General features: G+C 36.6%; 1 protein-coding gene across 1 annotated transcript; it reads left to right on the top strand.

The window, feature by feature from the left end:
- Window positions 1-4,622: 4,622 nt before the first annotated feature.
- zgc:153896 (uncharacterized protein LOC569930 homolog) lies at window positions 4,623-11,459 on the top strand. The gene is made up of 4 exons (XM_041229062.1): window positions 4,623-4,878; window positions 9,604-9,749; window positions 10,049-10,675; window positions 11,184-11,459. Exons 1-4 carry the CDS (start codon window positions 4,623-4,625, stop codon window positions 11,457-11,459), a joined length of 1,305 nt encoding a protein of 434 aa, XP_041084996.1.
- Window positions 11,460-15,420: the final 3,961 nt, after the last annotated feature.

Here is a 15,420-nt window from a genome sequence, read left to right as displayed (position 1 = left end):
GGATATGCAGAGAAAATGAACGATTACTAGATTATGGATCTTCTATGACATGGTCTTCCCTGTTAGGACAGTCATTGTGGGTGTATGGTCAACATGCATTGAAACCACATGATTGACATTTACAATTCAAAACATATACATAGGCAACTTTTCTATGATAATTTCTAGGGAATTCACTGTGGGGTCTTTGGGCACAGCAACCACACTATATAGATGTCCCTGGTTTAAACACTGGTTTGTTAACACTGTCAGAGATTACTTCATATTGAGCAATAAAGCAAAGTATGAAATAATAATAAAAAAAAGATATGAAAAAATTTAAATAAAAAACATTAAGTGGACCCTTCATTCAAAGAAAGGGGTCAATTGCAAGGCTTTTGTGCTACTTAATTGATGATGGCACATATAATTACTTTGGTAGCAAATTACCAAATTAACAAGAAGGGCTTTTTTCAAGTATGTGTCATTTTGTAATTTTGCAATCTGGTAAGCTGTAATTGGAACGGAAATCAGTGGGAGTACACCGATCTTGGATAGCTCAGATAGTTCTGCTAATCTTAACCCCATTTCACCTCTGAGAGGAGGATTTTGCAAACCTGGAAGTATGACAGCTTTGAGCTAATTTCTAGATTCAAAAAGCTTTGTCTATTTTTTTACTCTCCCGTTTATAGTTCTAGGAGCCTGTGCTGAACTTTGCCACCCGAGTCTGAGTGCAAAAAAGTGACATTGCATTGTTACAATTTCTGCAAAGCATACCATTGTTTAGAATATTTTCAGCAGGTGCTTTGATGTGTATCCTTAACAAGATACCATCTGAATCCTTTAAACCTAGGGCCATTTATGCACATGCCTGCAAATTGCTGTATCAACACAAGCAAAATGAATAATTACATAGATTTTTACGTTAAATGCTAATATATTTATCTGAAATTCCTGGGATAGGGGTGCATTTGTCTTTAAAGGAAACACAATTAGAAAAACAATAGTTTAACTTTATGAATTAGATAACTGCTTGCACCATCCCTTAAAAATGCATATACAATAGAGCAGTGGAGACCTAGTTCATCCACAATGCATTGTTTAAACTTCTAAGTGTGCATTGCAGGAGCCCATATACCAAAGCTGTTTAAAAAGGATATATAGGACACAAGAAAGTAATTCAGGTTTGTTCAGCTCCCGATCTTAATACAAAGTGGTGCCATGTGAAACATAATTTATATTTTTAAAAAAATCTTAGTACCATAATATTCTTGAAAAGTACTTTGAAGCAATGTGAATGCCTGGTGATCACTGGAAATTATTTAGAGTCTGTCACGAATAATGGATAATAATTGCAGTCAGAACATTTGCTCTCTGGAAAGATACAGCATTTAAAATGGCCAGGGGGTCAAGTAGAAAATTGTTTTACGTTCTGAATTGTGAAACTATAATGGATGTCAAAACAAACTCAGATTTAAAGACAGCTCGGCTTACCTGCACGCTTGCACCTTGTCCTGCTGGCTGTTTATGAGCTATCAATTTGCAATCATAAAGCTTTGATCATTAGGAAGCAGACTATCATCTAGTGTCTACATGCAGAGATTCCATTAACTTTCTGTAACAAGTATGTCCAATGCTGTAAGAATTATTAATCGAGCCTCATTAACATGTGATAGTGGCTTTTTCTGTTAGAGTTACCGGTACCATAATTTCCTTTTCTTGGTCCATAACACTACTCCACCCTCTTGGCTCTCAGTGGTATCTCTACACCCTATTTATTTCAGGTGTTGTAATCTTTTTTATCCAACCCATGTAAATGCTGAACACACATTCACACCATATTCGATAAAATGAATATGGATTATAAATCACGTATGGAAAATCAACTAATCACTGTTTACACTTTGTTAGAATTCCAGCCCATTGCTTATCTTCTGTATGGATGTCATCCCGTGCATAGAACATATGACACATTGAAAAAAACCATAACCTGACTCACTTAATCTATCTAACATGCACAGCCCTTCTGGCTTTCAGAAGATAGCATGCCAACCAAAGATAATTTCTTCAGATATAGCATATTGTTATGTGAAATTGCACTATAAATTGCATGTGAAATTGCACTTAATGCCTGCCTTATCTCTGTTTTAACATATCAATGCAATATCTATAGATAGCAACATCCCTGATAACTGTACATACAAATATGTTACAACCCCAATTTATGAATCGCAAAATATGCAAAACATTTTATTTTGTTAGTTGTTTCTCGTGAGATATGGAAAGAGTCTTATTTACAGGGCTGGCTGGTTTCGTGAAAAAAAGAGCAGTGTTTGCAAATTAGAATGTATTTATTGCATAAACGTGACCTTCTCTTCTGCACGAGCACTGAATACATGCTGTGCTTTTCTTTTGCATTATCACTGTAAGAATCATTGTGGTGTGTGCAATATCATTCCAGGACTACACAATTTCTAACAGACCTGACTTTCAAGGGTAACTGAGCCTCTGAATTTCAGACAAAAGGTGCTGGTCCTGAAAGTAAGTGAAAAACGCCTGGTTCTTAACTATTTTTGTATGGAGAAAAAATACTCTATTTGTAAACAATAATATGCTATAGAGGGTATCATATTTACTACACCAATGGGTAAAAAATTCGGTTTCTCCATCAGATGACGTACTTCAGATTAAGTTATCTTTGCTGGCATCTTTGCACTTCATTAGATCTACAGCTATGGCCAAAGGTTTTTGCTTCACCCTATAGAATTAACTAACTTTGAATGAAAGTCGAATGAAACCTGCTGAACAATGTTACATACATACCGCTTTGTAGTTTTCCATATACTTAACAAAAAACTGACACATAGAAAAATGTGAAATTTCAAAATCTAGCATGAAATACCATACTAGTTTTATGGCTTCCGGTAGACTTTTGCGATATAATTTTGTAGTTTCTTTGATTACATAATGTTAAATAAAATATCTATATTATGTTTATGTTCATATATATATATATATATATATATATATATATATATATATATATGTGTGTGTGTGTGTGTGTGTGTGTGTGTGTGTGTATATATATATATATATATATATATATATATATATATATATATATATATATATATATATATATATATATATATATGTCTCAATCCATCTTCTTGCTGCCAGTCCTTTAGCCTTTAAGTGTTTTTCATGCATCGCAAACCTCTCACTGTACACAGCTCCCTCCTACCAAATAAAATGCATTCTGTCCTCATTACATTGACCTTGTGAATCAGTCACACTGTATTAGAGCTTTTGCAAGGCTGATAATGATTGTACAGTAAATATTAACTCAGACAACATTAACCTTTTTTATGACCAGATAAGCAGGTTGAAGTGCAGAACTTTAGGCTTGGACCAAGCATGAAGTGAGATTGAATGTTAAAACTGTTGGAGGCTAAACCACATGCCCATTTTAGTGTGCTGTAAAATAGGTTAGGGCAAAGATCAGTTTGAGGGAGTTATTGGTATATCTACCTAGCATGTGTTCTTGTCATGGTACATTTCCAAGGACGTCAGGTTTCCCTGTAGAATAATGCATGACAGGCAAGGCAACAGTGAAGCATTTGATTTGATTTAGCTGCATTTCATTATTCCTGCCACCAGATGGCAGATACAAATGCTTTTGGGAGACTAAGCTTTTCTTTAGTCAACAAGGAATTGCAATGAAATGTAAAGCGGGAGAACATTTTTCAGGAAGCGTTTTCCCAGTAAAGCACATTAGTTTACGTTTTTTTTTTTTTTTTTTTTTTTTTTTTTTCTAGTGCTGCCTTTTACATTATGTCCATAATCCAACATCTCATTTCCCTATGGCAACAAAAGCATGGCATATAATGTGTTAGGGTCATGCTTTCCCAGTGTTCCAGGTGATCCTGTAATTATCTGATTATATCTAGAAGAACAGGGCTTTGCATTTGTTGGTTGTGTAGTGAGAATTCTCACCCCTTGAATTCTTAAATGGTTCAGTATGCTAAAGTCTGCATCGTGGCTTGGTGCAGTTATACCAGCAAGCACAATTGGTTTTCAGTGTTTCCATTTGCTGTAGTTATGTGTAATAAAAAGAGCTCCCTTTGAGCAGTTTGTCTTGCTTCCATGATCTACAGTGCCTGTTTAGTTAATAGACTGGTAAGAAAGCTTCAAGTGAGGATGGAGCTTGTGTATATAGGGAATGCAAACAGCCTGAACAGTCAACAAGGTATGCTTTCTTAATTAATAGAAACAAATGAAGTGGTGTTAATGGTGCATATTTCAACAGCATTCTCCAATAGTTCCTATATTCAAGTATGCAAGTTTTGTTTTGTTCTTAAATAGGACAAGGTCTTAGACTCCTGTATAGCTACTTTGCAATCCTGTAAAATCCATTAGAGAAAATTCTATTGCCAGGCGATATCATTGAAAACTGTCCAGATACAATCCTCCCTGAATCTGAATGAAAATCATAATCTGGCATCACTGAAGGTCCTCTTCTGATTTATTGCATGCAGACTTGTAGACTCTGACTCACACTCTTATCTTTCTGACTATAAAATGAACAGCAAAGAACAAAAACCTATATTAGCAGGATCCAAGCCTCTGGAGACCTCACTACAATGGTGCTAAGTTGGTTCCTCCTGTTATCTGTCATCTTGGTACACGGGGCTGAGGGCAAGCCCCTTGCAGTCAAAACAGAGCAACAGGCCTACAACAAGCTGTTAGTGATCTCCTTTGATGGCTTTCGATGGAACTACGATCAGGATGTGGAGACGCCAAACCTGGACTATTTGGTGCAGAACGGGGTAAAGGCAAAATACATCATCCCACCAATGATCACTATGACCTCCCCTTCACACTTCACCACAATCACAGGTAGGGACTCTTATACCACGTTACTATTACCAAACCTTACTGAGAACAATGGGGTTACTTTATGAACCCATCAATAAATAAATCTTAAGTCTGGTTTGCTTTTGTATTTGAGTCCACAATTAAACAAGTTTAACACAGTTTAACTATGTGTGTAAATCTGGAAGTAATTTGTGGCACTAATTCAAAGTTATTAGGCACCAGATGTTGTAAAAAGTAAAAACTGCTTTTGTGTCTATTGAGAGCATGAATACAGTATACATGTTTAGATTCACACTTGTAAACAGCTCTATTAACAGACATACAGGTCTACCACAGCAGTGGAGATCCCATCTGTGCTATATTATAGCTCAGGAAAGGGAATGATTCGTTATTGAGATAAAATTGTACAAGTCAGTACCAAAAGCCACGTGGTTCATATGCCCAGTTTTTGAGTTGTAAATATATCATGAAGATACTGCTAGAATAGTAATGTATTAAGCTGAAGGAACCATAGCTGAACCATGAGCAGACCATAGCTACCATGTAGTGGGTTTGGAACATTCCACAATGGAAACACACTAGCAATGCAATAGATAACCACTGGTACCATTCTACTGCTGGCTCATATTATTGATGCCCTGACTGCTGTATTAAATCCATTGACTGTTGCCATTATGCCATTGCCCTTTTGGCAATTTGGTAAGGGAACATATTAACTTTTAAAACAGCATGTCCAACAGTTTGCCTTGTTATTAAATAATGTATCTGTAATTTATTTTTTTAATTTAATTTATTTATTTATTTATTTTTTTTTTGGGGGGGGGGGTTGGAAACCTGTTACTGTAAGTAGTGAAAAAAGAACAATACTGGAACAGAGCCTATGAACTTGTATTCCCTCCCTGTGGTTTAAATATTTAGTGCCCTTGGAGCAGTAGAAAGCACTGAATTCTTCTCCAGATAAGCTTAGTTAATTGTGTTTTTTGTAGTTTTTGATTGTTTAAAGAATTGCCCCTGGTCAGACTACAGTGATTGTCGATTGTCGGGTTTGCTGCTGTTGTGGTTCAGTGCAAAGCATGTACTGGCATTGGTCAGGGTTGTTTATCTTGTACAATTTGAGTCTAGATACTGCAGTTGACCTTGTAACTTCGCTTTTCCCTTAATAAGCTTATTGCCGTGGTCAGTTATCTAGCTGGTATAATTTATTGAGTATTATGTCATGTCATTTACAGGTACTCCACAGTTGCTGGAGTTTTCCACACTGCAATTTCACCAGCACCAGCCTGTTCTAGCTAGAACAACAGTTTCCCTTACAGCTAGACTAAGTTTTATTTATCGAAAAGGGTCAGTTTGCAATGTGAGAACTCAGCTCTTCCAGACAGACTTTGACCAGACATTAATAACCTCAAGATCTCTGTATTCAAGGTCTCAGCTTATAACGCTTAGTGAAGCATTTCTACCTATTGTATTAAACAGATTGAGCAATGTGCAGGGCTAGGTTGTCAGTGACTTTGCAGGATAGAGAACTGTCCTGGAGGCTTCTTAAGAACAGTGTCAGTGACTTTTCCATTCAGCAGAGTATACGTTATTTCAGATAATATCTTTTGAACAGTAGTTCAGTAGTATATACACATTGCAGTTGCCTGTTAGCTGGTACTTGTCAATTCAAGCCATCAGAATGCTTATGATGTATGATATATCCCACTTTTTGGTTACTCAATGCATCAGGCTGTCATTATAACAAGTCAACAGCTTCTCCCTATGTCTTTGTCCCTTTGATATATGAAACTTTTTATGTCCACTTTTCAAACCTTCCGTTACCTTTAGTACCATTTACATTCTCCCACCAATCATTGCAGTTTTCAGAACTGGAACGCAGGATTGCCTTCTTAGTTCATAATACAACCACACTGCCTTTATTTTGAATCACGCTAATAACTAGTCTTGGAGTTGTGAAGAACTTCAAGGTTGACTCTGGGATATTTCCTCTGGTCTCAGTCTTGACCTTGGCCTTGGATGTCCTTGGTCTTTGGACTGATCATGTAGAACTTCTCATTATTATTATATAGAACTTATTATAATTATTTATACCCATACTTGATATTTTTAATAATAATAAACGCATTATATAAGTTGTTTTCTGGCAATTAAATTGTTATTAGGTTACTTAGATGTCATTTTAGTTTAGCTTTGAAGTGGTGGCTTTTTGTCATTCACTCCTGACCTTAACTAAGAAACTACAGGCTTTGACACCGAACCTGACCTAGAGCCCTAGCCTGACAATGGTCTTGACATAAAAGGCTCGCAACAGTCCTGCCAATAACTATCCATATGCATACATACCTCCAACATCTGCTGGATACGTACTGTAATATTTAACACCTCACTGGGAAATTGATTGAAAACAAAAAGAAGAAAACATTTGGCAGGCTCACGTTCCCATTAACACAAGAGACACTCGTGAATAACATGGAAATAAACCCCTGCACTGGAAAAAGAGACAACTGGGAATTACTCACGTACAAATGTGTGTGGAAAAGAAGGTTGTGAGAATTGCTTAGCTCAACTTCAAACTCTCCTCACAGCAGGAGAATGTATTCCTTTTTTTTTTACTGAGATAAATGCTGTACAGCCTACAGATGGTGTCACACAAATCTTAGCTAGAACTGCATCTATCACCGATTGGATGAACAAAATAAGTAAAGACTGTACTTTAGAGATGGATCTCTTTGATTTAACTCTCCCACCACAGAGCACATAGACACTATTCCATCCACTGACAATGCTCCCGTATATCACAAACAACTATGTCCATGAGGAAGATAAAGCAAATCTAATAAACAGGTAGTTGCTGACTTGGCTTAATTGCTAGTGCTGGGTTGTTTGCCATGGAAGATTTGTGCTGAGATAACTCTGGAGGAAATCTAGAAAAAAAAAAATATATATTTTAATTTTTTTTAATTTTTTTTATCAGTTATATTTCAGAATGTTGGGACTGCCATTCAACTATTAGTGCATCATTTAAAGTCTCTAATGCAGGTAATGCTCAAAAGCCCTTTTTAAAACCCTCTGCAGTTAGAATTACCTGATAGATAATTAATCTTTGGTTTGTTATGCCTAACTACTGTTTCACCACAGTCAAATATGTTGCAGGAGGCAAGGCCTGGGTATTATTGTGAGTGTTCTGTAGTACAGCATTTTAAAAGTGTACCATTCACAGAAATGTATGGTAAAGCACTTCATGCAAAGTAAATAAAGCTGTAAGTCAAGTAGACTGATGTTACAGCTAATGACTTCATCATTGTTGTGAATGGCTACTAGTTACTCGTTATAAATGATTATGGGTGTCAGTAGCAATAACTGACCCCAGCATCTCTTTCAATACCGGCACCTACCTAAACAAATAATGTACAATGGGAGTGTTGGGTGCTGTATTTAATGAATAGCCGAAAAATAGTGCCACCTGCTGGCAGAAATTGGATTTGAGTAGCTGTGTATTGTTTTACCCAACTCAGAGGTATGCTTTCACAAATGCCATAACTCTAAGAGTAATTTAATTGGAGAAGAGGGAGCTTCAGTAGATGTAGCCTTCTCCTTAACCATTAAAGGTAACCTGATTTCCTCTAACTTGCAATATGGTGCCTGGAGTAATCAATAACCTGCTTAGCAATTCAAAAACCAAACCATTTAAAACTCTAAAAAGACTTGTTCTCAGTGACCATTGCATTGTAATTCTCTTTGAAATGCGTATTCTTGAAATCTCAGAGGAGGCACTAGTTAGGGTTAGACAGTCCTGTCGTGTTAATTGAAGCCCTTTTAAAAACGTTCCCGCAGTTCTCAGAGCCGTCTGCGTCACTTCTGTCACCTCTGACTTACAGTGGTGACAGAGAGAAGGCACAAACAGAGAATTCCCCTCTTTCTTGAAAATCATTATAAAGTATTTTTTTATAGAGAATGTCTAATCGCAGGTATTTTATAATTTTCATATTTATTAAACATAACATATACACTATTTAAATATGAAAACTTTTAGAAAAGGTTTATTAAATAACATGACTTTAATAGCATTGTCTCGCCGATAGTTTCTTAAGCCTAAAAAACCCGAAACTGATATTATTTACTCTGTGTGAAATCATAAACATGCTGAAGATTAACTTTGGAAAATGAAGCCTTTCTTTTTTCACGTTGATTCGCAAGCGCAGAGTTTCTTCAGCTGTGATGTCAATACAGGGATGGAACCGGAAGTCCGACAGGAAGGTTGTGTACGATGGGAACTACTATCCTACACTGGACCGCATTTGAACTTACTGTAAAGCCATAAATATTTGCGAACGAAATATTTGGCGAATCACACCCATAAAAAGTACGAAGTATGTATTATTAGTGGAAATTGATATTCGTGCCAATTTTTTTTCATATGCAAAAAACGCATAATAAAAGGCTCACAAATATATATATATATATATATATATATATATATATATATATATATATATATATATATTTTTTTTTTTTTTTTTTTTTTTTTTACAGTATATTATGATGCTTTTTATGAGACACAGCACCACCTAGTGGCTGTAAACGTGTTTTGTTATCATGTACTGCCACCTTGTGGTATGCCGTAAAATGTAAAATATTTATGTGACTCATTTATTCTGACATCCATATAAAATATAGTCTTGACTCTCTGCATACAGGGAATGGTCTAGAGACGGTTGTTTAATATATTTCTGTATGTATTTATTTCAGGCAGATGGGTTGAAGACCACGGTGTTGTCCACAACATGATGTTTAACCCTGACACCCTGATGAAACTGACCCACAAGGCCACTCAGAATAGATCAGAGTGGTGGGACAATGGGGTCAAGCCATTGTGGATTACTGCCCAAGACCAGGTACTGTACAACACAGTAGATACACAGCTCCAAAAAATACACCTGTTCAAATCCAACTACACATAATGTGACCTATGAACATTGGGTATTGTATTGTAATGCTACAGACTTTATTTAATAAGAAATTATAATTTGGTGAGCAGGGACAGTTAAATTACTGTTTCTCTCTAGTTTTATTACATTTCAGACAACTTTCACACTAGCTTTTAAATCAGGTTCTAAGTGTCACTTTGCATTTGGGGTCTTAAAAAATCCTCCAGGTGCCCTTTAAATGTTCAGCATCCTTTGAATTTCCACAGGGCCTGAGAACCGGCTCGTTCCACTATCCTGGAGGGGGTGCCAACTACAGCGGCCAGTCAGTCTACCGGTCTTTGGTGGAGTCACTGTCTCACCCCGATTCCAACGAGACAGAGTGGCGGGAGAACATCGAGATCGTCATGAACTGGTTCACCAAGGAGAACTTTGACTTTGTGACGCTCTACTATGGAGAGCCAGACAATGTCGGGCACAAATCAGGTCCAGAGACTGAAGAAAGACGCGCCATTATCAGCCAGATTGACCGCACCATTGGTTTCCTGCTGGAGGCCATCGAGCGCCACAATCTGAAAGACCGTCTCAACGTTATCATCACCTCTGACCACGGCATGACCACAATCAAGAAGGCCCCGCAAGTGGAGGAGATCAAGCTGTCTAACTATGTCGCTTTACGAAACTTTGTCAGTTTTGACCTGCTGGACTACGGTGGCTTTGGGATGATGATGCCCAAACCAGGGAAAGAGGAGGAGCTTTACCTGGCGCTGAAGAATGCTCACCCCCACCTGAAGATCTATAAGAAGGCAGAGCTTCCGGAGAGCTTCCATTTGGCCAATCAGGAGAGAATCCTTCCACTTATCGTCTTTGGGGATCTGGGTTACAATTTGAACTCGGTAGGTTTAGCACAGCAAAACTCTCTTTATTCAAGCTGCCCTCTAATCTAAACTGGTTGAATGTCTGTCAACATTTACTACCAGTATCAGCTCTGGTGAGAATACACTATTTATGAGAATCCCTGTTTATACAAACATTTCTTTCTTCCCCCTTATATTCTCAATGAATGATTATGCATGATTAACCTTTAGTTACACTTTACATACTTCTAATATCTGTGGATTTCCTTGTTTGTCCTGATTTTGAGACTGCAGCTTTAAGTTTATTCATTTTACAAACTTCTGATTAACAGAAGCGTAGACAATTTGAACTAAACAGAAGGTTTTCTCAAAGCCAGTTCTTGTTAATTTGCACACCACAGCTTTTACTGCAGAAGCAGTTCGATTCCCTTGTCAGGAATACAACACTGTCTTGTAAAGCCATTTATTTGTTTGCTTGTAATTACCTTAAGAACGATAAAGCCACTGATTATTATTTTCTAATAGCTTTTTTTTTTATATTGTACAGAGGATAATATTTTACGTCAACAAAGGAGACCACGGTTTTAGTAACGAGGAGATGGACATGAAAACTATTTTCCGAGCTTTTGGACCGGATTTTAAGAAGAACTACCTAGCTGAGCCCTTTGACAGTATCCACATCTACCCACTGATGTGCAAGCTGCTGGGTGTGCAGCCCGCCCCCCATAACGGCTCCATGACTTTCACCCAGGGCATGCTGATTCAGGATTCAGGCCAGGATTCAGGTAGCTTTCTCACTCACACTCTCAAGTGCCTGTCTTAGTTAACAGTGTGTGTGTGTGTGTGTGTGTGTGTGTGTGTGTGTGTGTGTGTGTGTGTGTGTGTGTGTGTGTGTGTGTGTGTGTGTGTGTGTGTGTGTGTGTGTGTGTGTGTGTGTGTGTGTGTGTGTGTGTGTGTGTGTGTGTGTGTGTGTGTGTGTGTGTGTGTGGTAAGCTTTGTGAACTCTGCTCACACTGTTTTTTCTAACAATATATAAACAGTATCAATTTCCAGTTACACTGTTGTTTCAAGCGCAGAACATATCTCTTCTACACAAGGTCAAATATGAGCCGCCTTATCAATTCTGTGTTCATTTGTATTGTGAGTTGGAGGAGTTAGAAAACGTTCCCCCACCATTGCTTACCTTACAGCTGTGCTTGAACAGTGTTCTCAAGCGTGCTTATACAGTTCTTTAAAGCAAAAACCTGACTCGAACACACTGCAGCGGTGAAAATATCTGAGGCAATGAAACTGTAACAGACTTCTTGAGAGTTAAGCTTTGTTAGATCATATGTTGCTTTCAAAACTGCACATGAGACCTATTTTAAAAATCCATAACAGCAACAGAGTCTAATATCTAAAATGAATATACCTAATTTCACTGTCATTTTATTGTATGCGGTAAAACCCAGGTTTTAGATTTGACACTATTGAGTTCCACAGAGATAGAAAATAATTCAAGGAATGTGCAGCACACTAATCTAATATACCACAACAATTATTATTATTATAAATTATTGTTATTCAGCTGCCTTATATCCAAGTGATATAATACGTAATTAAGACTAAAAAGGAAAGATCCATTTTAAAATTGAAAACCTCAAAGACATAAAAAAAAAAAGTTTTGTCAAGAAGATGGATTTTAGTTTGAAAAAGCTGTAACAGCAACATAGTGAAATATTTAGTTGGTACACATATTTAAATTAAACCTAAACAAGATGAAGTACGTCTTTTCTTTTTTTTTTCGTCTTGGATGGTTGTATCTTATTTATAATATTTTAACACTAATCATTCACATACTGAATTTGTCTGAATAAAAATCCACCTTTTTGATAAATCGCTTTCTTATCAAACCATAAAGCACACTAGTAGCGATGGATCTGCAATGGATTACCAGCATGTATTGATTCATACTGTACAACTTTTACAAACTGATCATACAATTTCAGCTGCCCTTGCGCTACCATTGTCCTTCAATGCAGAGCCATTGCACTCCCATTGCAGTGCTGGGAAAGGTGGCAAAGTGGAAAGGAGATCTGGTTTGTTGGACATAATGGCCATTTCTTCCAAAGTACTTGTAGATGTTGATGACTAGGGGGGCAAAAAGACTCTTGCAAACTTTCATCTGCCTATATGTTTATATGGACAGTATTGCTGCATCATTCACATCCCAATGAACCTCTTCCACTATTTGGAAATGAGATAACTGCACTGTACAGTATAATCATCCTCACAGAAACTAACAGTGTAAACACAAACATGAGCAGATTAATACTAATGTTATGAATGTTTCTTTGCGTTAATACAGTTGGGGATAAGGACAAAGGCACAATGTCTGCAAGCTTCCTGACCGTCAGTGTTTTGTGTGCCTTTGTGGGCCTGATTTTTCTCCTGTTCATTTCCTATGTGGGATACACTGCATACAAAAGAAATAGAAAGTAAGTAAACTAGGGGAGCATTTCATGTATTGAGGACATTTTCAAGCCAATTTGACCTAACGTATCTATATATTTAAAGAACGTCACTTTGCTAGTGATCGGGTTGTATATATATTAGCTGATAAATGATGACTCCTGTGATAAGCTGATTATATCAGAACCTCCCAAGCCTCTATGTAATATGAATTCTAGGGATGTCAAATGAAACAGGAAAAGGGGAGTAAGTTAAAATCTGGTTCTAGATATAACAGCCCCAAACCAAAAATATTCATAGCTTTTGGTGGTCAAATTATGCAACAGTAACAGGTCTTCTCAACATACTATCGCTGCATAGCTATGATACTCAATAACAAGAGAAAATGCATATTCTAATGATGCTCGGTAAAGGCTCTACTCAATTTGAATTTGCTATTTTTTATTCCACAGGCATAGTGCGCAAGATGAGCAAAAAGTACAGACTGGTACAGCAAAGTTTTGAGTCAATTCCGATGGTGCCCCCTGGACTGGGAGTACAATGTTCTGCACTTTAATTTGGGATAATGGAACCAAAGAGGTGGTCTACCAATACCTATGACAAAGATGATTACCACAAATAGTCAGATGTTTAAAATGCTATAGTGGCACCAAAGCTTTTACTTCTTTCTGATTACACACACATCCAGACACTGCACCTGGTGGTCAGTGTTGACCTTGCTGGCACTAATTAAAGACACTAATTAAGTGATTGCTCATATGTGTCTACCATCCAGTGAATCCACCCTCTAGATAACAGTACCTTTGTAAGACATAAAACACTAAACTGCAGTGCAATGAATTTTATTTGAGTGAAAAGTTGTATTGAACTGTGTAACTAAAGCTTTGGGATATTTCTCTTCATTGGTTCACAGCGCCCTCTGTTGTTCTAATTACATTATGAACCACTTCAGTAAAGAGATCTCTTGTTGTAGAGAACAAACTCCAGGTATTTCCAAACTTGACTTGCAGTGTTTATTACAAATTAAATGAATTTAGGGCTGCTAGTCAATCTGGATACATTTAAAAAGCACACTACTTGATGACCACAAACATAAATGTGTATGTATAGGGTTGTAAATTATATTTTTAATAAAAAAAATAAAAATCTTTGCAATAAAATGGAGTACCAAATTTACTATATGTGTACCAAATTTCAGTTTTTCTTTCACCTTCACAGTTACAATGAAGGACATAATACAGTACAATTACAAATGAAGGGTGTCTGCTTGGAATACTCTAGTGCATCCAGTTTCCAGGGTGATAGCAGTCATGGTTTTTACACTAGTGAAGGACACTTGTCTCCATGTGCACTCAGTCAGTCCTCTAGTTACACAGTAGCTATTATAAAGCATGTTCTTTGTTTTTTCCTTGTACAATGTTGTGAAACATTATTAAATAAATACTATATATGCTGTTTTGTTTTCAGTAGTATGACTTCCAATCAACTGCTTGTTGGTTTGTTTACCCAGCTGTTTTTTCAGCATACAAGGATTTGAAATCACAATAGTATAATGGGTATAAATAATTAAAAAATCATCCAAATATGCTGTACAACTTAAAAACTGAGCTGAATAAAAACCCAGTCATCCACCATTACACCGTCATTACATTTAGTAGTGAAGATACTGAGCTAAGCCACAGGGTGGTGCTAATGAGTAGAGAACTTTGAGAAAAAATTGACAATCCTCTGGCTGGACACTACTGTAATCTTACAACCTATCCAAGAACTAGATATAAGGATAGAAAATACTTTTAAACCTTAGATAAAAGTGGGTGTTTAGTTGACAAACCTCACTAACAGCCAACATCCGATTGCTTAAAAAATGTCCAAACAGAGAAAAATAATGATAAAATAACTTAGAACAGCGTGGAAAATATCTTTTAATAAAAAAAAAAAAAAAAAAGTACATTCTACAGTGAAGTCCTACGACACATTTTATTAGCAGTGCCAAAAGCTGGTCCTTTTTCTATGTAATTCTTCTTAAAATATTCAAATAGAGCCATGGCATTGTAACAACTGATCTTGGAAACCAACAAACAAAGAGAGTATCGGCACGACTGGGGTTAATTGGCATACTGAGAAGTGAAATAACAATAGGCCAGTTCCATGAAGAAAAAAGGGAGGCATCTCTATTACATTGTGTAACATCATGTGGGTTTATAATGTAGTCTTCATTGCAAGCATTTCTCTCTCTCTCTCTCTCTATATCTCTCTCTATATATATATATATATATATATATATATATATATATATATATATATATATATATATATATATATATATATATATA

Source organism: Polyodon spathula, chromosome 26 (assembly GCF_017654505.1).
Source record: "Polyodon spathula isolate WHYD16114869_AA chromosome 26, ASM1765450v1, whole genome shotgun sequence".
Taxonomy (NCBI): Eukaryota; Metazoa; Chordata; class Actinopteri; order Acipenseriformes; family Polyodontidae; genus Polyodon; species Polyodon spathula.
The sequence above is the reverse complement of the archived record's forward strand: the minus strand, read 5'-3'. Positions and strand labels throughout refer to the sequence as shown.